Source organism: Desmodus rotundus, chromosome 10, assembly GCF_022682495.2.
Source record: "Desmodus rotundus isolate HL8 chromosome 10, HLdesRot8A.1, whole genome shotgun sequence".
Taxonomy (NCBI): Eukaryota; Metazoa; Chordata; class Mammalia; order Chiroptera; family Phyllostomidae; genus Desmodus; species Desmodus rotundus.
In genome coordinates this window covers 62,702,710-62,727,335 of record NC_071396.1, presented here as the reverse complement: position 1 = coordinate 62,727,335, position 24,626 = coordinate 62,702,710, and the positions used below count along the sequence as shown (strand labels likewise).

General features: G+C 37.2%; 1 protein-coding gene across 4 annotated transcripts in view; it reads right to left on the bottom strand.

Annotated features, from left to right (window-relative positions):
• Positions 1 to 24,626, bottom strand: part of PTPN2 (protein tyrosine phosphatase non-receptor type 2) — a 137,964-nt gene that overhangs the window by 19,589 nt on the left and 93,749 nt on the right. For all 4 annotated transcript variants that reach the window (XM_045187778.2, XM_024580254.3, XM_024580255.3 and 1 more), the window contains 3 exons: positions 17,072 to 17,281; positions 16,004 to 16,156; positions 10,886 to 11,067 (listed from right to left, as the gene is read on the bottom strand). In XM_045187778.2, the coding sequence (XP_045043713.2) occupies positions 10,886 to 11,067; positions 16,004 to 16,156; positions 17,072 to 17,281 (545 nt within the window). The remainder of the gene's footprint in view (positions 1 to 10,885; positions 11,068 to 16,003; positions 16,157 to 17,071; positions 17,282 to 24,626) is intronic.

Below are 24,626 nucleotides of genomic sequence, written 5' to 3'. Positions count from 1 at the left end.
AAACTTCATTAACTTGGTGAGGGAAAAAGTCACACAAGTCCAGGAAGCACAGAGGGTATCACTCAAGATGGCCAAAAAGGCCCATTCTAAGATATATCATAACTAAAATGGCAAAACTGAAAAACAAAGATGAATCTTAAAAGCAGCAAGGGAGAAATAAGAAGTAACATACAAGAGAACTTCGAGAACCAAGATGGCGGCGTAGGTAGACACACTGCACCTCCTCGCACAACCAGAACTGACAGAAAATCGAACGGCAAGGGGGTCCGACACCAAGGAAATAAAAAATAAACATTCATCCAGACCGGTAGGAGGGGCAGAGACAGGCACCGGGGCGGAGAGGACTCGCGTGGCCGTGGTGGGACCGAGACTGGCAGAGTGTGGGACAAACGGGGCAGGCAGTCCGACCACTAGCAGACCCTGCGGCCCCACATTCGCGCACAGATAAACCGAGAGGGCCGGACTCAGAGTGGCAGAGAATGGGGCAGGCAGAGCGGTGGGTAGCACCCCGTGGCCCCACATTCATGCACAGATAAACCGGACAAACGGCGGGGAGCGAAGCAGACCACACAACCCAGGGATCCAGCTCAGGGAAATAAAGCCTCAAACCTCTGATTGAAAACGCCCGTGGGGGTTGGGGCAGCAGCAGGAGACTCACAGACTCACAGGAGAGGTCGTTGGAGAGACTCACAGGGGCCTAGAGTGTGCACAAGCCCACCCACTCGGGAACCAGCACCAGAGGGGCCCAGTTTGATTGTGGGTAGCAGAGTGAAAGACTGAAATCCGGAGGAGAGTGAGGGGGGCACCATTGCTCCCTCTTGGCCCCTCCCCCACGTACAGCGTCACAGCACAGCGACCAGTGTTACCCCGCCCCGGTGAACGCCTAAGCTCCACCCCTTAAAGTAACAGACACGCCAAGACAAAAAAAAAAAAAAATGCCCCAAATGACAGAACACTTCAAAGCTCCAGAAAAAAATATAACTAAGCGAGGAAGAGATAGCCAACCTATCAGATGCATAGTTCAAAATACTGGTTATCAAGATGCTCACAGAATTGGTTGAATCTGTTCGAAAACCAGATGAAAAAATGAAGCCTATGCTAAGAGAAACAAAGGAAAATGTACAGGGAACCAATAGTGATGAGAAGGAAACTGGGACTCAAATCAACGGTGTGGACCAGAAGGAAGAAAGCAACATCCAACCAGACAAGAATGAAGAAACAAGAATTCGGAAAAATGAGGAGAGGCTTAGCAACCTCCAGGACATCTTGAAACATTCCAACATCCGAATTATAGGGGTGCCAGAAGGAGAAGAGGAAGAACAAGAAATTGAAAACTTATTGGAACAAATAATAAAGGAGAACTTTCCTAATCTGGCAAAGGAAATAGACTTCCAGGAAGTCCAGGAAGCTCAGAGAGTCCCAAAGAAGCTGGACCCAAGGAGGAACAAACCAAGGCACATTATCATTACATTACCGAAGATTAAACGCAAGGACCTACATCCAAGATTACTGTATCCAGCAAAGCTATCATTGAGAATGGAAGGGAAGATAAAGTGCTTCTCAGATAAGGTCAAGTTAAAGAAGTTCATCATCACCAACCCCTTATTATATGAAATGTTAAAGGGAGTTACCTAAGAAAAAGAAGATCAAAAATAGGAACAGTAAAAATGACAGCAAACTCACAGTTATTAACGACCACACCTAAAACAAAAACAAGAGCAAACTAGGCAAACAACTAGAACAGGAACAGAACCATAGAGATGGAGATCACATGGAGGGTTGTCAACAGGGGAGTGGGAGGGGGAGAGGGGGGGAAATGTACAGAGAATAAGTAGCATAGATAATAGGTGGAAAATAGGGGGAGGGTAAGAATAGTGTAGGAAATGTAGAAGCCAAAGAACTTATAAGTATGACCCAAGGACATGAACTATAGGGGGGGAATTTGGGAGGGAGGGGGTGGGCAGGATGGAGTGGAGTGAGGGGGGGGGGAAATGGGACAACTGTAATAGCATAATCAGTAAATATATTTAAATAAAAAAGAAAAAAGAGAGAACTTCGATGAGGATACCACCAGATTTCTCAACAGAAACACTAAAAGCCAGAGGGAATGGCACTAAATATTCCAAGTAATGGAAAGCAAAGTCCTGCAAACAAGACTGCTCTACCCACCAATGCTCTTATTTAAAATGGAAGGCGAAATAAGGACTTTCCCTGACAAAAGAAGGCTAAATGAATATATCTCCACCAAAACAGCACTGCAAAAGATGCTAAAGGGACCTTAAGAAGTCCTTTAGAGGCTAAAGATGCTTTAAGAAGATGAAGAGAAAGAGAGAGAGAGAACACAGGTTCAGAGGGAAAAAATGGCAAGGAATAACCACGTATCAATAATAACCTAAAATGTAAATGGATTAAATGCTCCAATCAAGACATTGGTTAACTGAATGGATAAGAAAACATGACCCGCATATATGCTGTCTATAAGAGAGCCCTTAGACCAGAAGATCTACACAGACTAAAAGTGAAGGGATAGAAAAAAAATATTCCAAGCAAATGAACACGACAAAAAGCTGGTGTATATAGCAATACTTATATCAGACAAAATAGACTTCAAAACAAAAGCCATAAAAAGAGACAAAGAAGGTCACTACATAATGCATAAGAAAGTAGTCCATCAAGAAGATATAAACTTTGTCAACGTACCATATTTTGCCATGCATAATGAGCTCCTATGTATAATGTGCACTCACATTTTTAACCCAAACCTTCAGGAAAAAGAATCTTTTGTTTTAATTTTTTAATTCGAGTTCTTATTTATATTTAGATACTTGTTTTGAATTATAAAGGAAATTTAGCATTTATTTTTGAGCACATAGATATTGTTACTGGTTTCTAGAATTACAAATTTAATGCATAAACATAATAAAATATTTACATAAATATGGAATTAGTACTACCCATGTATGAGGTACATCCTTATTTTTCCCTCTAATATTTGGGCAAAAGCTGCACATTATACACAGCAAAATATGGTATCTACACCCAACTAGGGAAACCTAAATATATATGGAAAATCTTGGAGAACTTTAAGAAAGATATCGACAACAACACACTCATCATAAGGGACTTTAACACCCCATTGTTAATAATGGATAGATCTTCCAAGTAAAGGATCAACAAGGATATTGTGCGTTGAACAACACTCTAGATCAAATGAATTTAATTGATATTTACAGAACATTTGACCCCAAAGAAGAAAAATATACATTCTTTACAAATGCACATGAAACATTTTCAAAGACATGGTAGGACACAAAACAAGCCTCAACACAGTCAAGAAAACTGAAATCATATTTCTCAGATCGTAAGGACTTCAAACTAGAAACCAACATCAAAGGAAACAACTCAAAAAACTGCAAATACATGAAGGCTTAATAAGATGCTATTAAGTAATTCATGGGTTAACAATGTGATCAGAGACGAAAATAAACAGTATCTGGAAACAAATGAAAATGAACATACAACAGCCCAAAACCTATGGGACATAATGAAAGCAGTCCTGAGAGCAAAATTCACAGCAATACGACCTAGCTAAAAAAGTTAGAAAAATCTCAAATTAACAACCTAAGCCTACAAGAGATGGAAGAACAACAATAAACAAAACCCAGAGCAAGTAGAAGGAAGGAAATAATCAAGATCAGAGTATAATTAAATGACATAGAGGCTAAAAGAACAACTGAAAGGATCAATCCTGGAGCCAACTGCTTGAAAAGATGAACTAAATTGACAAGGCTTTAACCAGACTGATCAAGGAAAAAAAGAGAGGACCCAAATAAATAAAATCAGAACTGAAAGAGAAGTTACAACCGATACCACAGAAATACAAGGACTGTAAGAAATTACTGTGAACAATTATATGCCAAGAAATTGGACAATCTGGGCAAAAAATGGTCAATTTCTAGAAACATACAATATTCTAAAACTGAATCAGAAGAACCAGAAAGCCTGAATAGACCAACACCAACTAGTGAAATTGAGGCAGTAATGAAAAAACTCCTGGCATACAAAAGCCCTGTATGTGATGGCTTTATGGGCAAATTTTACCAAACATTTAAAGGAAAACTAATTCTTATTCTTCTCAAACTATTCCAAAAATTCAAGAAGAAAGAAGACTGCCAAATTCTTTCTATGAGGCTGATATTATCCTAATTCCAAAACCAGGTAAAGACACAGCAAAGAAAGAAAACGACAGGCTAATATCTCTGATGACCACAGATGCCCAAATCCTCAACATAGTATGGGCAATCCTCATCTAGCAATACACTAAAAAGACCATCAACCATGATTAAGTGGGATTTATCCCAGGGGTGCAAAGATAATACAATATTCACAAATCAATAAACCTAATACATCACATAAACAAAATGAAGGACAATACCATATGACTGTATCAATAGATGCTGAAAAAGCATTTGATGAAGTCCAGCAGCCATTTATGATGTAAAAAAAAAAACAAACCCTCAGCAAGGTGGGAACAGAGGGAGCATACCTCAACATAATAAAGGCCATATAGGAGAAACCTACAGCCAACATCATACTCAATGGGCAAAAACTAAAAGTTTTCTCTGTAAGATCAGGAATGAGACAAGGGTGTCCACTTTCACCACTTCTCTTCAACATAGTACTGGAAGTTCTACCCCACAGCAATCAGATAGGAAAAAGAAAAGGCATCCTATATTGGAAAGGAGGAAGTAAAATTACCATTATTTACAGATGACGTGATAAAATACACAGAAAACCCTATAGTCTCCATCAAAAAAACTACTTGACCTAATAAGTGAATTTGCCACAATAGCAGGATACAAAGTCAACATTCAGAAATTGAGGGCAGGAGACTTCTGGTCAAGATGGAGGCGTAGGTAGACACACTGTGCCTCCTCACACAACCAAAGGAAGGACAACAGCAAATTTAAAAACAAAAAACAACAGAACTGACAGAAAATTGAACTGTCTGAAAGTCCGACAACCAAGGAGTTAAGAAACACTCATTCAGACCAGTAGGAGGGGTGGAGAGGACTTGCAGCAAGGCTGCAGCTGCCACACTTGGCAAGGCTGAGGATTGAGGACTGGGCAGTCCCACAGTCTTATGCAGATAAATCAGAAGGAACAACTGGGGAGAGAGACAGACCACACAACCCAGGGTTCTAGCATGGGGAAATAAAGCCTAAAAGCCTCTGATGGAAAACACCTGTGGGGGTTGAGGTGGCAGCAGGAGAAACTCCCAGCCTCACAGGAAGAGTTCGTTGGAGAGACCCACAGGGGCCCAGAACGTACACAAACCCACCCACCCAGGAATGAGCACCAGAAAGGACCAATTTGATTGTGGGTAGTGGGGGAAGTGACTGAAAACTGGACGAGAGAGGAGGAAACAGCATTGTTCCCTCTCGGACCCCTCCCTCACATACAGCATCACAACGCAGTGACATGCGTTGCCCCACCCTGGTGAACAACTAAGGCTCCACCCCTTACTAGTAAGAGGCGTGCCAATAAAAAAAAAATGGCCCAAATGAAAGAAGAGTTCAAAGCTCCAGAAAAAATACAACTAAGTGACAACGAGATAGCCATCCTATCAGATGCACAGTTCAAAGCACTGGTTGTCAGGATGCTCCAGGAACTCACTGGGTACTTCAACAGCATAAAAAAGACCCAGGCAACAATGAAGGTTGCATTATGTGAAATAAAGACAAATTTACAGGGAACTAACAGTGACAGGAAGAAAACCAGGACCCAAATCAAAGGTTTGGAGCAGAAGGAAGAAAGAAACATCCAACCAGAACGGAATGAAGAAACAAGAATTCAAAGAAATGAGGAGAGGTTTAGGAACCTTGGGAACATCTTTAAACATTCCAACATCCAAATCACAGGGGTGCCAGAAGAAGAGCAAGAGCAATAAATTGAAAACTTACTTTAACAAATAGTGAAGGAGAACTTCCCCAATCTGGCCAAGGAAAAAGACTTTCATGAAGTCCAGGAAGCTCAGAGAGTCTCAAAGAAGTTGCACCAGAGGAGCAACACACCGAGGCATATCATAATTGCATTAGCCAAGATTGAAGATAAGGAGAGAATCTTAAAAGCAGCAAGAGAAAAGGACACAGTTACCTACAAAAGAGTTCCCATTAGACTATCAGCTGATTTCTCAAAAGAAACCTTACATGCAAGAAGGGACTGGAAAGAGGTATTCAAAGTCATGAAAGGCAGAGACTTACATCAAGATTACTCTATCCAGCAAAGCTATCATTTAGAATGGAAGGGCAGATAAAGTGCTTCCCAGATAAGGTCAAGTTAAGGAGTTCATTATCACCCAGCCTTTACTATATGAAATATTAAAGAGACTTAATCTAAGAAAAAGATGATCAAAAATAGGAACAGTAAAATGACAACAAACTCACAGCTATTAACAACCAAGCCTCAACCCCCCCCCCCCCAAACCCAAACCAAACTACGCAAACAACTAGAACAGGAACAGAATCACTGAAATGGAGATAACATGGAGGGTTATCAGTGGGGGGAGTGGGAGGAGTAGAGAGGGGGAAAAGGTACAGAGAATAAGTAGTATAAATGGTAGGTAGAAAATAGACAGGGGGAGGTTAAGAATGGTATAGGAAATGTAGAAGCCAGAGAACTTACATGTACAACCCATGGACATGAATTAAAGGGGGGTAATGCAGGTGGGAGGGGGTGTGCAGGGCGGAGGAGAATAAAGAGGGGGGAATGTGACAACTGTAATAGTATAATCAATAAAATGTATTTATAAAAAAAGAAATTGAGGTCATTTTGTACACCAACAATGAAATATCAGAAAGATAAACTAGGGAAAAGATCCCATTTACTATAGCAGCAAGAAAAATAAAGTACCTAGGAATGAACTCAACCATGAAGGTGAAAGACCTGTACTTGGCAAACTATACAACACTGAAGAAAGAAATTAAGGAAGACACAAGTAAATGGAAGCATATACCATGTTCGTGGATTGGAAGAATTAATATCATTACAATGTCCATACCACCCAAAGCAATCTATAGATTCAACACAATCCCTATTACAATACCAATGGCACATTTCACAGATACAGAACAAATATTTCAAAAATTTATATGGAACAAACCAGCCTCCCCCCCCCGAAGATCCTCAGCAATCTTGAGAAAGAAGAACAGAGTAAAAGGGATCATAATACCTGATGTCAAATTATACTACAAGGCCACTGTAATCAAAACTGTCTGGAACTGGCTAAGACATAGATCAATGGAACAGAATAGAGAATCCAGAAATAAACCCATATCTATACAGTCAATATTTGACAAAGGGTGCAGAAGCATAAAATGGAGTAAAAATAGCCTCTTCAAAAAATGGTGCTGGGAGAACTGGATAGGTACATGTGAAAAAATGAAACTCGACCACTAACTCACGCCATACACCAGAATAAACTCAAGATGGACAAAATACTTAAATATAAGTTGTGATACCATACAAAACCTATAGGAAAACATAGGCAGTAAAATTTCAGATATCCCACGAAGCAATATTTTTGCCAATATTATCTTCTAGGGTAAGGGAAATAAAGGAAAAATAAACAAATGGGACTACATTAAATTAAAAAGCTTCTGTAAGGCTAAAGAAACCATTATCAAAATGAAATGGAACCGATGTATGGGGAAACCTATTTGCTAATGATACCTTGGATAAGGGTTTGTTTGATCTCCAAAATATATAAAGAACTCATATGACTCAACACCAGGAAGACACACAATCCAATTTAAAATGGGCAAAGTCCCTGGCTGGTGTGGCTCAGTGGAGTGAGTGCCAGCCTGTGAACCAATGTATCACTGGTTCGATTCCCAGTCAGGGCATATGCCTAGGTCATGGGCCAGGTCCCCGGTGGGGGGTGCCTGAGAAGCAACCACACATTGACATTTCTCTCCCTCTCTTTCTCCCTCCCTGCCCCTCTCTCTAAAAATAAAAAGAGCATCCCCTTAAAAAAATGGGCAAAGGACCTGAACAGACACTTCTCCAAGATGGACCTATAGAAGACCCATAGACACATGAAAAGATGCTCAACCTCACCAGCCATCAGAGAGATGCAAATTAAACCACAATGAGCTATCACTTCACACTAGTCAGAATAGCCATAAATCAACAACCAACAAGTGCTGGCGAGGATATGGAGAAAAGGGAACCCTAGTGCACTGTTGGTGGGAATGCAGACTGGTGCGGCCACTGTGGAAAACAGTATGGAATTTCCTCAAAAAACTAAAAATGGAACTGTCTTTTGAGCCAGTGATTCCACTGCTGGGATTATGACCTAAGAATCCTGAAAGACCAAGTCAGAAGAACCTATGTACCCCAATGTTCACAGCTGAGTTATTTATAATAGGCAAATGATGGAAGCAACCTAAGTGCTCATCAGTAAACGAGTAGATCAAAAAACTATGGTACATTTACACAATGGAATACTTCACAGCAGAAAGAATGAAGGAACTATCTTTCGAGACAGCATGGTTGGAACTGGAGAATATTATGCTAAGTGAAGTAAGCCAGAGGGTGAAAGACAAATACTATATGATCTCACCTATAAGAGGAACCTAACAACACAAACCAACAAATGAGCAAGATAGAATCAGAAGCATGGAAACAAGGAAAAGACTGATAGTGACCAGAGGGGGCAAGGATGGAAAGAAAGGGAAGATAGGAGTCAAGGAACAACAGGGAAGGGAATGACTGTGGAGGGTGGGGGGTGGGCTGGACAGAGGAGGTCAAAGGGAGAAAAATTGGGACAACTATAATAGAACAACAGTAAAATATTTAATAAAGAAAAGAATTGTCATGGTGATGTAAAATGAAACATAGGAAAAATAGACAATAATATTCTAACAAGTATGTATAGTGTCAGATGGGGATGAGATTTATCAAAATGATCACTACTAAGCTATGTAATGTCTAATCGCTGGGGTATATACCTGACACTACTATAATGAACTATTATAATAATGTAGGTCAAGTGTAATTGAAAATAAATCATTTAAAAATGAAAAAAATTTGCTACACTATGTATATAAATGTACAGAATTTACATATAACATGTACCTGTTTAAAAATGTTGAAATAGTTACTATTTATGACACTGACCTCTTTTATTCTGTAATTTAACTGTGATTTCAATTATGTTTTATTCTATTACTTAAAAAGTTGATTTCATGACTATGAGAATGTGACCTCCCATATTAAAAAAAACACTGATTTGAAGGATATTTAACAATGAAAATTAAAAAATGAAGTACTGGGTTCTATTCCTTTCAAACTGAAATCCTTTCAATAAGATTTTGATTTAGTTTATTAGCATCTCTAATACAAAGCTATAGATCAATATTAAAATTTATTAGGACTGAACAATAACGTTTTTCCAAGTAATCTTTACTTTATGCTGTTTTACTTTTTCTATAAACTTGCTCCCTCATTTAGCCATCTCTACTCACAATCCTTACTTTCCTATGGTCACCCCACCCTCTGCTTTCAAACATGCTCTGGTCTCATCATCCCAACAGGAAGAAAACAACAACACATGTGAATGCTGCTTCCTCTTTCCCCACCCTCCCCCAGAAAGCTACCTTCTGCAATCACTCTCTAACTCTTAAGTGGTTTTACTGATCTGCTCTGTACTTCCAAACTTGGATGAGTGATTTGCCTTGTTGCAACTGTTAATATGGCTGGGCTGTACCCTTAAAGATTAAAAATCAACATCTCTTAAGTGCTAAGGGTACCGATTCTATCATCAAGCCTGTATTCCATTTAATTCTGCAAAGAGTACTAACCAAAACTACAGCAACATCAAGAATCTGAGAATCTTATTACCAAAAAAGATAAGATAGTTTAAAACAATATTTCTTGATACAAAAGTATATTTAAGGTGAAAGGAAAAAATAAACAACTTCATGCTTTAACTTGTAGTCTAAAACCTCTAAAGCCATTAATAAGTGGTGTTATTAAGTCATAATAAACTTTAATATAATATATAATAACACATATACTGTGTATTGTTATCTTTTATAAATTGTCAGGTACTTTTTACATTGGGGAGATGCAGAAGTGAAGCCATATGTATGAGACCTTAATTTTCACGGCACACCCCAAGATCCCAATGTAACAAATATACCACAGCATAAGATTTCCACAATAAAAAGCATATTTGACACAAAGAGGAGTAGCTGTCATTCAGAGATACCAAAGAGAGTAAGAAAAAGAGTTCATTTACTTTCCAAGTGACTTGTACTTCAGGATAACAGGACAGCTTCCTAATGTGTGTGGAATAATTACAGCCTTAGAAATATATATAATTTTTAATTTAAAAATTTGAATAGCTTACATATTCCTATGGATTCAAAACTCAAAAAGTATAAAAAGGCAATTTATGATTTTTAAAACCTTTTTCTTTTTCTAATAATGGAATTAAGCTTTTATATTCAATTAAATATTTTATGATTTTATAAAAGTCATAGTACCAATCACATAACTATAGTACAAACAGTACATAATTGTACAAACAGCAGGTATTCATACCATTTATTTTTTATATCATGCTACATATTTTAGCATCTAATTATACTTTTGTACTCAATTAGTGTTTTGTTACACCATTTCCAATTGATGTCTGTAAGTATTGGCTTAATTAGAACTGAAAACTCTTTGAGATAAATAATGTCATCATATGCTATTGAAATACTCTCAAGTAGTTAATAAATGGTTATATTAATTCAAAAAACTGAAGCGCCTATGTCAGTTCACATTTATTGACCTTTTGAAAAGAGTCTCATCTTTTCAAGCATGTTATTCTTACCTCTCACTGTTCTCCTCCACAGTATCTTGCATTTTGGAGGATAGTCCTGTATATCTGTCACCTGTCAGTTTTTCTTCTTCTAGCCCTATCCTGTTCCCATTGTATTTTTCAGTCATTATTTTGGTTGGTGAATGATCAAAAGCAGGACATAAGTCTTCTTTAGAAAGTTCTTTCCACCGTTTCTAGGTAAGGAAGATAAAAAACAAGAGCAAACACTCAAATTTTGGTTTTCCTTAATATTAAAGGAATTTATGAATTCAAATTCTATTTTTAACTTAAGAAACCGTCATCTGTAAAACTAACAGATGATGGAAAGAGGACCTAATTAAAATATTAGGCATAGTAAAAAGATTTTAGCCAAAGTCAGATTTTGCTGGACTCCTAGTCCACAGGTATGTAACACTGGAAGAAGTGATCTAGTATCTCTTTGTTCCTTGCCACTGTCTAATCTAATGCAGAACCTACGGTGAGCTCTCCAAGCTGGTCCCCATGATGCAAGAAGACTTAAATTTGGTGGTCCCTACTAGGCATACTAGGAGCTCCAGGTAGCTAGCCCAACACCAGGTTAGGGAAAACTCCTCTAGCATGCAAAGACTTCAAAGCAGGCAGGATTTAGATCATGACAATAAGAAATTACATTTTCTTCATCTATGAAATGCTAATGACATAACCTACTCCAGAAGCCTGTTGTGATTAATAAGATGACATGTGAAAGGGCCCAGCATCATGTCTGGCAAACATTTGTTTCCTTTGCCCTTACTGACACTATCCCTAGAGAGGATGAGGAAGAAGGTGCAGAGTGTACCTGGGCTTCTAAAAGACGAAGGCAGTGTGAGAAAGTACAGGCCAGAAAGGGAGAAGGCAAATATAACATTGACACAGGGCAGCACTGGCTTTCAAGTCTTTCAAGGGCTGGGAAGATAACCATCCATCTCCCTGACAATAACAAGAGTAGCAGAAGATGTGGCAGGGGGAGCCAATGGTTTTGATTATTTGTAACTGGGGCAAAATGACTTGCCATAGATGGGGTGGCCCTCTTTGAAGATCCTATCATGGAAACATGGAGTCTTGAATCTAATGATTAAGGAACTGTATGGCTATTTTCTCACAATTTTAATGATTTTCCAAAGAAATGTAACAATTCAACCTACTTTTCTATAACTAATGCAATGCTCACTCCCTGGAGTTACTTTAGTGAAAAACAGCATTGTTTTTGACACTATGCCTGCACACATTGCCTGCAACCCCACCCATTTCTCACTGAAGAAAGGCCCCTCAAAGGAGCAGTAAAGTGATGTAATTAAACTTGAATCCCACTGTAATGTGTTAAAAGAATATCATTTAATACATACTTTATTAGTAGTGACAAATTACCAGCCAGAGATCTTCAACACCAACTCTGAATTGCCAAACTGGATTAGTTACTTTGTGAGGTTTACTGTCATCGCTGATACTGGAACTGTACTAATAAACACATGGTAATACCAGCAACAATATTGTGTATTTATGTCTGACCTTATACCAAGAAAGGTGTACAGTAAATACTATCTTTATTAGAGACCACTAGAAGTTATCTATATTTATCTAGGTACATCAAGGTCATTGAAGACTTCTGTAAATGAATACTTTATAAAAGTATTCATATACATGTGCTAGATATCTTCACTTAAAACTGTATCCAGTAATGAAAACATCACTTGTATCATATAAATCTAAATAAAGACAAGGTGAAGACAGATGTCTCCTTTTAGGAAAAAGTGCCAGAGATGAAGAATTACATGGGTCGGATGCTACTGAAAGGACCGTTTTCCAGAGGGAGATACACAGGTTCCGGAGTATCCTCCCCCCGCACTACTGTTGGGCTCACATTAGAAAGAAGCTTCCTTCTTTCTTCTTACAAATATTAAGTTTTCCCAAAATCTAGAGGCAAAGAGGAGTTAGGTGTATGGAGAGAAATAAGAATTTCATAAATTGGTTATCATTTCCATATATATAAAAGGAGATACTTTTATGGGTACAGTTATATTATTCAGTTCGGGGCATCTATATATAAAAAGTAACTTCACATCATTGTAACAGTAAAGTTTTATGATTTAAGATTTCAGGGAACATTATATCTCTTAGATATCTGTTCTAAGCTAAGATTCTAGTACAGCATTGTCCAATGAAATATAATGTGAGCCACATTATGTCTTAGCCATTTTTTAAAACAGATAAATTTTAACAATGTTTTATTTAACCGAATAGTTTAAAATATTGCCATCTAAGCATAAAATCAGTATTTTTAAATTATTGAGATATTTTACACTTTCTCCCTGTATGTAATCTTTAAAACTCAGTGTATATTTTACATTTTAAGCAGGTCTTGATTCAGACTAGCCATATTTCAAGTACAGATATACCACTTTTCAAAAGTTCACATGACACTGCTTTGCTTATCCAAAGAGACCTACATCAGTCAGTGTTCATTAACTGAAAGAAATCTGGATGGCTTTCACTTCTGTGAAAATAGCATTCAGTGTTTGTTTTGCAGCGAGCTGTTATAGAGCAGCATACATCCTGAGCAGCGACAGCAGCACCACTTTTACTACAGGGATGGGCAAACATAGGTTTACAGTTGTTTGTACAGAAAAAGACAAGCAGGTTATGATTATTACAATAGCTTTAATTCAAAAGAATGTCACGATGGCACAGTGTACTTAGGTGCAATCTCGTAAGTGCTCAAATTGCCAGTCTTCAACTAATAATAATACAAGAATAAATTGTTTCACGTACTCACAACTTTAAACCTACTTTTGCACACCCCTGTATATATTAGTGTTGTTTTAGGTTTTATGTATTATTTTTCTTAAAGATTTTATTTTTAGAGAGAGGAGAAGAGAGGGAGAAAAACAGGGAGAGAAACATCAATGTGTGGTTGTCTCTCATGTGCCCCCCACTGGGGACCTGGTCCGCAACCCAGGCATGTGCTCTAACCAGGAATCGAACCAGCGACCATATAGTTTGCAGGCTGGCACTCAATCTACTGAGCTGTACCAGCCAGGGCAGATTTTATGTATTATTTGGTATGGTTTGGTAGGTTATTTTTTGGGCCTGAGAATGCACAAAAACGTTTCCCTATAAAATAATAGAAACTGCTTCATTGCTTTGTGCCACTTAAGCTTACCCAAAGTTTCACAGGAATGTTCCATTTTCAGATGGCGGGGAAACCTACACTCAATATCCAACAATAGATATATTGTTGGACAGTAGACTTCTAGGATGAAAAAAAACTATGTAAAAAAACTCCCAAGCCTATATACATAAATACATATTCCTGGAAGAATACATACACATAAAAACTGTTACAAATTTGGGGTAGGTGAGTTAACAAGGACTTCTACTTTACATGATGTACTTCCATACTCTTTTCAATTATTTTATATCCAATATATTCTCATTAATCATTTTTATAATTAAAAAACCTAACAGCACCTCATAAATTATTAGTGTCTTGCTAAAATAATTTCTGTGGAAACTGACCCTTCTGAATGGGAAACATGATTGGTAACAAATGTGTATCAATGATTACCAGCACCTGAAAAATACAGCAATATTTCTAATGCCTTTTCTGGAATGAGGGAAGAGAATGCCTTGGTTTTGAATGGGCTGCTAATGATGCCAAATTGATAGTCTGATGGCTAGGGCATATCAGATAAACCGTGACATAAAACATTCTTCCAAGCCACAACCTGCATTGTCATAATAATGGAGACCACAAAAAAAAAATGTGTTCATAAAACTCATCTCTGTAGACAAAAAGACCTTCAAAGTAAGTGTATATATATTCTAAAACTAAAAAAACCGAAGTTGAAAAAAATTTAAACTGGTCGGGAGGAATACTATCCAAAGGACACTTTCCCTACAATTATTCAGTCTGTAAGAACAGCCAGGAAATAAGCAATGAGTGGCAACAAGGGAAGCTACAAAAGTGTGTGGAAAAGTTTGATCTAACTAGTTAACTTTTTTAAAATTGCAGATTTAAATTGGTAAATGGTCACTGAGGTAAAAACAAAGAGACATTTTCCAAATTTTAAAACCTTTGAGATAGCTTTTCCAAATCACTGTTCAATGCCAAGCAAACCCGATGTAGGGCCTCGTGTTTTGTGGGGCTTAATCTTACATAGTGACTATTTTACAAACTAATGGCACTGAGTAACCTAATGTTTCTTTTCAATTAAAAAAAATTTGATTGCTATTAAAAGATTCAAAAAAAGTTTTCAATGAAACTTAAAAGGCTTATTCATAATATTGTTTTAGCTAGTAACTGTAGAAATTAAAGAGCTGGTAAATGTGTTCATATAAGAGAAATATAAAGAAAGAGATTCCATTAACTTACGTCCAACACTATGTGATCAGACCAGACAAGAAATGGGGGTCTGTTGTTACTTTGTTGTTTCTATTTTACATTTTATGTTAGTGCATAACACGGCTTTTGATAATCAGTCATTGAACTTAGCTTTTGCAAATGTGGAATAAGAATTTTTTTTTGTTTCAAGTTTTAAATTATTTTATTGTTGTTCTATTACAGTTATCTGCATTTTCTCCCCACCCCTCTACCCCACCCCAGCCAAATCCACCCCCTCCCCAGAATAAGAATATTTTTGTGAGAATAAAACCACCAAGCCAAGAAAGTATAACATTCTACTGGAATTTTATTATATCTGCCATAAGTACTCAAGTTGCTCTTTATTATAAAATGAAATGTCTATTATATAAACTAAGTATTTTATAATCTCAGGTCAAGTTTTCAATGGGTAAAAGCACCTGTATTTTCAGATTTATTTCAATGATCAAATGTTTAAACACTCCTTACATGAAAATTTTATTTTCTTTAATGTAATCTTGTTCCCAGTAGAGCTTTTGAGTAACAGGCAGGATTTCATATGAGGCTCAGGTATGTATGAGGAAATGAGCTTAATTTTATAATTTTAAGATGGCCAGCTGGATTTACCACATTAATGTAAATATGCTTTTTGGAAGGAAGGGAGAATGTAAGTGCTTAAATGAAGTACAGTTATTTGATGCACTATTTGTATTTATTACACAGGTATTATTTTTTCCCCTGAAAAAGTTTACCTGTATATTTGAATCTCCCTTTATAAACTTTGCTCCTTCTATTATAGTCATATATGAAAATCTGAGTTGATCTGGTGTCTGAATAAGTCCCATTCGATATTTTCTCATATTCAGTAACAGTTGTTTAATGTTAATATCATCTCCTTTTTCCATCTGCAAAAAAGGTAGAAAGTAAATTATTCAAGCCCTTTGTTTTAGAGTCCAGGAAAGAGAAGCAATAAAGGATAATTGCTAAGAGTTTTGTTATGTCCTATGTTCTTCCTCAAAAACAAGGATAAGTTATCACTGAAGCTGTCAGTTATATACAAAACCACCATCCCCAGACACCCGCCTCCCCACACCTCAACTATTCACATAGTAGATGGAGGACTTTTAGTCCTTCAGCTGATTCATAATTGATTCCAAACCAATCACAACAACCTCATTCACTGTGGCCAGTGTTTGGTCTTAGGAAGGATTTATGATCAGCCTGGCTTAATATAAAGAAGAACTGTACTTCTTGGCAAGAGTAAAACTTTTTGCCCAGTGCCCTTCTGCCTTCATGTCTGTGTAGAGCAGCCTTCTGGAGATGGTGAAGAAGAAAGATAGAAAGACCCTAGATCCACAATGACACTGTCAAGCCATTGCACGAGCCTTGGACTATTGATCTGGTATTATAACCACCATATTGTCACCCCAACTGGAAAAAAAAAAGTTGTTGAAATTACGTTTGGCAGGGAACAGGCACACACATGATTCAGTTTTAATATTCACCATTAACAGAATAAACACTGGAATTTTAAACATATCAAAGTTCACTTTAATGTACCAATCTAATTTTTGATTGAAGTAGACTATATGTAGACTGAGTAGTAAAGTGATACAGTAGATGTGATAAGACTCAACTGTTCTTATACCCCATAAGTGCAGCTGAAGGAGTATAAATGAAATTTTCAGGTTTTTCTTAAAAAAGGGCAGAAGTTTAAGTTTGAAAACCACAGTTCTAGGATACTGACATTAGCTTACTCCTGTCAGTAGAAACAATACAAAAGTAAACAAGCCTAAAATTAACTCATTAGAAGCACTTACCAGAACAAGACAGGTATCGACTAGAGCAAAGGTGCCTGACCGCCCAATGCCTGCACTACAGTGGATCACTGCAGGCCCATGTTCAGGATTCAAAGAGCCAGATTCTCTCACTTTAAATAAGAAATTGAGAAATGAAGCTGGTGATTCAGGGACTCCAAAATCTGGCCAGGTAGTATAATGAAAGTGAGATATTGTTCTGGTCTCACCACTCTAAAAAGTAAAAATCAAGAGAAAAAGTTAGTTCTATTTTTTTTTCTTTGAAAAAACTACCTCAGAATTATTACGTGCTTTGTGTAATGCTTTTAATCCTAGGGACTTTTTGTACCACCATTTTTCCTTTGGTTTCTGATAATCACCTACACAAGCTTGGAAATATTTTCTTTAGGAGAATTTAGAATATATTAATAATAGCTAACACATTATTTTGCAGGTGTGTTCTAAGCTTTTTATGTATTAATCATAGAATAATCCTATTTAAAAGCCATTCTCCAGATGAGAAAACTGAGGCAAAGGTTAAATAATTTATCCAAGGTCGCACATTTAGAAAATGACAGAGCCAGAATTTGAAGCAGCAGTCCAGTGTAGCACTTAAGTTCTTAACCATTAACCTGTACTATATATACTGCCAATACTTTAATTCATACTGGATGATGAGTAGATTCTTCTTTTATCCTATTTTTAAAAATGTCTACCAGTATAGCTTTATATTCTTTAATGGTCTTCTTTTTAAGAATTCCAATTTTTTTTTTAGATATAATCTTTCCCATTCTATAAATTATCTTTTATATTGTGTTACACAAGCATAGAACAACAACTCCAGAATTAATTTTAAAAATCTAATTGCTTTTCCCCATGGTAATAATTTCCAGTCCTAAAATTGTTTATATGCCTTTGCTGATATGCTAAATGATTTACCAACGTGCTAAATGTTTCCTATCTCTTAAAGCCTGCTGGGCATTCACTATCACTTCCTGGATAGTCCTGATGATCTTATATTTCTGACTTACTCCTTATGAAAATGTTCCTTAGTTTTTGCCAATTGCCTTTTGCCCTAAGGAGCACTTTTGTGCCTTATACTCTTCATTTCTGTAAACCAACATGTCTCTGCACAATTTTTCAGTTTCATTATAAGACATTTTGGAGGAAGAAGCCATAGGATTAACATTAAAAAACATAGTATTTTCAATGGTTAACAGCCAAACATTATTATAGAACCTGCTTTCAATATAAGTTTTCAAAATAAAAGTCAGCTTTCATTTTTAAAAAAATAGAAGTTCCCTCTTTTCAGTAGAAATTAAGAGTCTAAGTGTCAGACTAAATTATATCAGGCACAGCACTGATAAAAAAGGTAAAGAAGGTAAAAAGTTGTACAACTTTCAAAAGTTGTACTTTAAAAAGTTTAATTATATAGTTTTAGTGATTAATTCTTCTAAATATCCAGCTTTCATAATTCCAAATATACCGTGGTCAATAGGTTCTCAATATACTGGGGTACTAGAAGATTTTTTGTTACTAAAATGATCATTCTTGTTACTAGACTTCAAAACATTTCCACATTAAGTATGGTAAGTGAAGGAAGCCAGACTCCAAAAGATATATACTGTATGATTCCACTTACATGACAGTCTGGAAAAGACAAAATTATAGGAATAGAAGCCAGCTCAGTGGTTGTGAGGAGCTGGGAGTAAGGTGTAGCACTGATTGTACATAGGCAGCCTAAGAAAAATGGGGTGGGGGGGATGTTGGTAGTGCTAGAACTGGTTTGTATCTTGATGGGGGGAAGTATTATACAACTGAATGCATTGTCAAAACTCACAGAATTGTACACCAAAATGACTGTATCTTACCATATGTTAAAAAGGGAATTAAATTTACTGTACTAAAAAAAGGTATTTAAAATATTCCAAATTAAGAAGGCTTTTCACAAAGTTAAAATTGGACAGGTGACAACCTGATAATTCCCTGCTGTGGCCATCAGCTACCATGCAGTGCTGACCGTGCACAGCAGGGCCAGACTATCCATTTGAGCATGGACCCTGCTCGGGTAGGAGCTGTGCTCCTTATAGTGTGGCTCAATGCTCCTAAGTGACTGTATGACCAATTACTGCATCACCTCCTGGCTCAAAACCTATGGTTACCTCACAATCCTGAACAACTGTTTGCTTTTTCTTTGCCTGTATGATTTTAGCTCAAGACTATTGACCCCTTGTTCAATTTTTCAAATTCAGGTCACACTGTCTGGGTTATTCAAAGCCAGTTCCCAGAAATGCTCACAACTATTTGTATGATACAGTCTTTGTATGATACTGACTAATGGATTTTTGAAAATCAGTCTTTTTCTTCTCTATCAGAACAGAGTAAAAAATTCCTTTATTAATTTACTCTTACTGAAAAAAAGATTCAAAACACACAGCTCACAAAATCATATAAATCCCAAAAGACCACCTAAAGCAGCAACAGCCTGATGTTACTCTGTGGTATAAAAGGAATATTTATATGCATTATTAGACAGACCCCTTTTCCCTCTTTTTCACGTGGGGAAAAAAAAGGCTTGCCAAAGGATAGAGAGCTAAAACAAAATTCATCTTCATTCCAAACAAGCTCTATATTTAGACTTTAGAATATCTTACAAACTCCTTGTATGAAAACTGTGGAAGTACCCTTTCATTCTCCTAAGTCATCAAGTCACATCAGTTTTCTTTCAGTCATGCTCAGGCTGTCCCTCCCAGTCCTTTCCCACAGCTGCATCTCACACATACACACCTAGCTTGCACCCACAACTTCATAGCTGTCCCTTCTCCAGCTGCTCCATACACACCTGCCCAATTCTCTTTGCACAATATTGCATTATGTATACCACACTCTACCCCAAAATGTCAAGTTCACTGTTCTTTTTAAGGCAAAAATCTCACATACATTTTTGAAGGAGAATTCTAAATTTAAAGTCTTTGAATAAAGATATCAAACTCATCATACAGGGTGGGCAAAAGTAGGTTTACACTTGTTCGTTTGAAAACAATAATTAATAAATAATAATACAAGAATAAACTGTTTCCTGACCTCACAACTGTAAATCTATTTTTGCCCCACCCTGTAAATGGAGGACAGAAAGATAATCTGAGCTGAACAGGTATAAGACAATGGGGAGCTGTTAGGCTTATTCTAATGGTAATTTAAATGTATGCTGTCTAAACCCATTCAAATTAACTATTATTTTCATCATCAGTATACATATTTTCTAATTAACATAAAAATCTACGCAGTTCTATGGCTCCAGGCCCAATTATTTTTACACTTCTAGGCATATATAGAAGGTACCAAGATTATGTTTCCAAAAGACTTCAATATGCCCCAATTTCATCATCTGTAGATAGGGTTAAAAATAGTCCTTAGAAGGCTATTATGAGGAATAAATGAAATGAGGAATGCAAAGTGCCTAATGTATATTTGCACACAATAAAGCTTAATAGATACTGGCTATTTCTGAAACTATTACACTCACTAATTTACTATAGCCCCTAACAATTTCCAATCAATTTAAAACTCTCCATATTTTCAATCTCCTTACTTAATATTTCCTCTGCACCTAAAGATTGGCAAAGTTTGTTAACACTATCTCCTAAATATAGATTTAATATATCAAATCTGTACCCTCTTGGTCACTGCCTTAGTTCAGGCAATCATTATTTTTGCCAGGATCATTATATTATCCATGTTAAATATTTGGTTACTTTTATTTTATTTTTAATGAGTAATACTTTTAAGTATATTTACTGGTTATGCTATTACAGTTTTCCCAGTTTTTTTCCCCTTTATCTCCCCTCCTCCCTTCACCCCCCAACTCTCCAGCATTCCCCACTGCCCTTGGTTCATGTCCATGGGTTGTACATATAAGTTCTTTGAGTTCTCTGTTTCCTATACCATTCTTAACCTCTCCCTGTCTATTTTATGGCTATCAGTTATGCTTCTTATTCCCTGTACCTTTCCCCTTCCATTCTTCTCCTCCCCTGTCCCACTGAAAACCCTCTATGTGATCTCCATTTCTCTGGTTCTGTTCCCATTCTAGTTGTTTGCTTAGTTTCTGTTTTTGCTTTTTAGGTTCAGTTGTTGATAGTTGTGAGTTTGTTGTCATTTTGCTGTTCATGGTTTTTGATCTTCCTCTATTTCTTAGAGAAGTCACTTTAACATTTCATATAATAAGGACTTGGTAATGATGAACTCCTTTAACTTTACCTTATCTGGGAGGCACTTTATCTGCCCTTCCATTCTAAATGAGAGCTTTGCTCGAGAAACTAATCTTGGATGTAGGTCCTTGCCTTTCATGACTTCATATACTTCTTTCCTGTACATTCTTGCCTGTAGGGTTTCTTTTGAGAAATCAGCTGATAATCTTATGGGAACTCCTTTGTGGTAACTGTCTCCTTTCCTCTTACTGGTTTTAAGATTCTGTCTTTATCTTTAATCTTGGGTAACTTAATGATGATGTTCCTTGGTGTGTTCCTCCTTGAGTCCAATTTCTTTGGGACTCTCTGGGCTTCCTGGACTTCTGGACTTCCTTGAAGTCTATTTCCTTCACCAGATTGGGGAAGTTTTCCTTCATTATTTGTTCAAGTAAGTTTTCAACTTCTTGATCTTGCTCTTCTTCTTCTGGCACCCCTATGATTCTGATGTTAGAGCACTTAAAGTTGTCCCAGAGTTTCCTAAGCCTCTTCTCTTTTCAAATTCTTGTTTCTTCATTCTGTTCTGGTTGGATGCTTATTTCTTCCTTTTGTTCCAGATCATTGATTTGAGTCCCAGTTTCCTTCCCTGCACTGTTGGTTCCCTGCATATTTTGCTTTATTTCACTTTGGGTAGCCTTCCTTTCTTCCTTCATTTTGCAAATGTGCTGAATCAGTTCTGTGAGCATCCTGATTACCAGTGTTTTGAACTTTGCATCAGATTGGTTGGCTATCTCCTCATCACTTAGCTCTTTTTCTGGAGTTTTGATCTGTTCTTTCATTTGGGCTACGTTTCTTTGTCTTGGCACCCCTGTATGTTGTAAAGGGGAAAGGCCTTAGGTTTTTGCCAGTGGAGGGCTACCCTCTTTGCTGCTGTTGTGCCACTGTCTCTGGGGGAAGGGCCAGAGAGGGAACAAAGCCACTCGATTGCTCCGCTCTAGCCTTACTTTCCAACAAACTCTCTTGTGTGAGACTGGGAGTTTCTCCTGCCATGGCAACCCCTGCAATAGTTTACAGCTAGTTTTGAGTCTTTAGTTTCCTGTTCAGCCCTTGCCCGTGCAGTCCATTGCCTTGCCATGTGTCCTCTCCCTTCAGAGGTTCGTCTCCCATCTCTGCCCCTCCTACAGGTCTGGGTGAATGTTTCTTTAACTCCTTGGTTGTTGAAGTTCCATGAAATTTGATTTTCTGGCACTTCTGCTTGTTTATTGTTTTTAGATTAGTTGTTATCCTTCTTTTGGTTGTGCAAGGAAGCCAAGTGTTTCTACCTATGCCTCCATCTTGGCTGGAACACCCCTGGTTACTTTCATTTTAAAAGATTAATAGAACTCACCAGATTTGTAGGAAAGGAGAGTGACAGGATAGTTAGGCACAGGGATTTCATTCTAAGCAAAGAAAAGCAATATGCAGAGGTATGAGCCCCCAAGTAAAAACCTATGTGAGAAGAGTAAGTCATTTAGCAAGAAGGAATCTTGAGTCCCTGAAGAAGATGAGGTAGAGAAGGAGGCAAGGACCCAGCTGGGCTGTGTCACAGACTTCTGCAAGGGCCATGGAAGGTTTTGAGCGGGAGGTGGAAGAATCATGCCTGTTTGAGAATAACCACTCAGGTGTAGTGTGGTTAACAATGTACTCAGTGCAATGAAAGAGAGGAGTTCCTAGGCAACAGATAAGAACCCTGCCCATGGGTATTTAAAAACCTTGTTATATAAAGTCAAAATATATACACACAGAAGTAGTGAATGAGCCAATAAAATGGTAAAATTTAAATTAAGGAGAGAAACTCTTAGCTGATAAAAACAAATGCACCACAGATATATATTGAGACCTAAGTAAAAAATGGGGCACAAGTGGTAGTGCCTGAAAGATTGGTAGGCTATAAGTAGGAAGAGAAGAGAACAGGACATCCCGGGAGAGATAAACCTTTAAGCTATTTTGACTCAAGTCCCAGCTAAATATCATAATTAGACACTCATCTGTTTGGGGCAAATCTACAGAGACAGAGAAATAGAAGGCTGGCTGTCAGTATTAGAATTGTATTCCTGGAATAAGCTGGCCAACAATATTATGGAAAATAGTGAAGGACAACTATAAAGAAAAAATGAAAGATAAATAAGCACACTAGATGACCTTATACTTTAAAAGCCCCTCAATGCTATCTTCATAGCTTAAGCCACAGGGCCACTTTAAAAGAAAAAATGCAATCTCTTCATTCAGGGGCAAAAGTTCAAACTCAGCTCTAATCAAGACACTGGAAAAATACTGCTGGTATGTAGTTTTACTGCTCCATTAGACAAGAGGTCTGTAAAAGACCAGGGCCTGCACAGACAGCTTTGGCCCTGGATCTGTTAATAGATACAAGCCAGACTCCTTTAGAAGCCAAGTGGTTCTCTGCAGCTCAGGAATCTCAATGAAGATCTGCTGGTGAGGTTGGCTATCACTCCCCTACTTCATCACCTCTTGCTCTCTCATCATTTCCTTCTCCTTCAACTTGATCTTTTCAAGTGTCCTTACTTCTGCAGTTGTTTCCAATTCATTACTTTTACAAAGAAAACAGAGACAACTAAAGCTATTAACTGTGGATCCTACACTGAATTTTAGGCACTGTTATACAGTATTAATTCCCTTAATCTTTATAACAAACCCCCTAAGATAGATATACATCATTATCCCCATTTTGTAGATGAGAAAACTGAGGTACAGAGGTTAAGTAATGAGACCAATCACACAGCAAGGAACAGCTGAGCTCAGCTGGGATTTAAACTCAGGGATTCTGGTTCCAGAGTCTAAATAATTAACCAGATACAATCCTTCCTCTCAAACTGAAATGCTACTTTATTCTTCTAACATTCCTTATGCTTACTAAAGATTGTAAAATAGAATATAAACAAATTGTTGCTATTTAATTATGGTAGACTCTGAACCCAGGCCAGTAAGAAATCACACAGTTGCTAACAACTAAAACATAGTGGTTGGCCAGCTCACATGGTGATCTCATTCAGAAAGATGCTTTAGAACCAAGAATCATCCTTTACAACAATTAGCATCTTTTATCAAAAGACTTAACTCCATGTCATTAGAAGTTAGGAGATCTGGATTTGAGTTCTGATCTGTCACTTATTAGCTGAGTAATCTATCTATAGAAAGAAATCCTATAACCTAATGGATTTTAGGTTTTTTTTAAAAAATATGAAATATAGGGATATTAAGAATATTTACTCTATCCACATGCCAGGAAGACAGTGGGTCAAATGGTATATATGTGAAAGCGCTTTGCAAATTAATAAACAAAATACAAAAGTCATTCCATTTTATTATTTGAGATATAATCAATTTTCAATTAG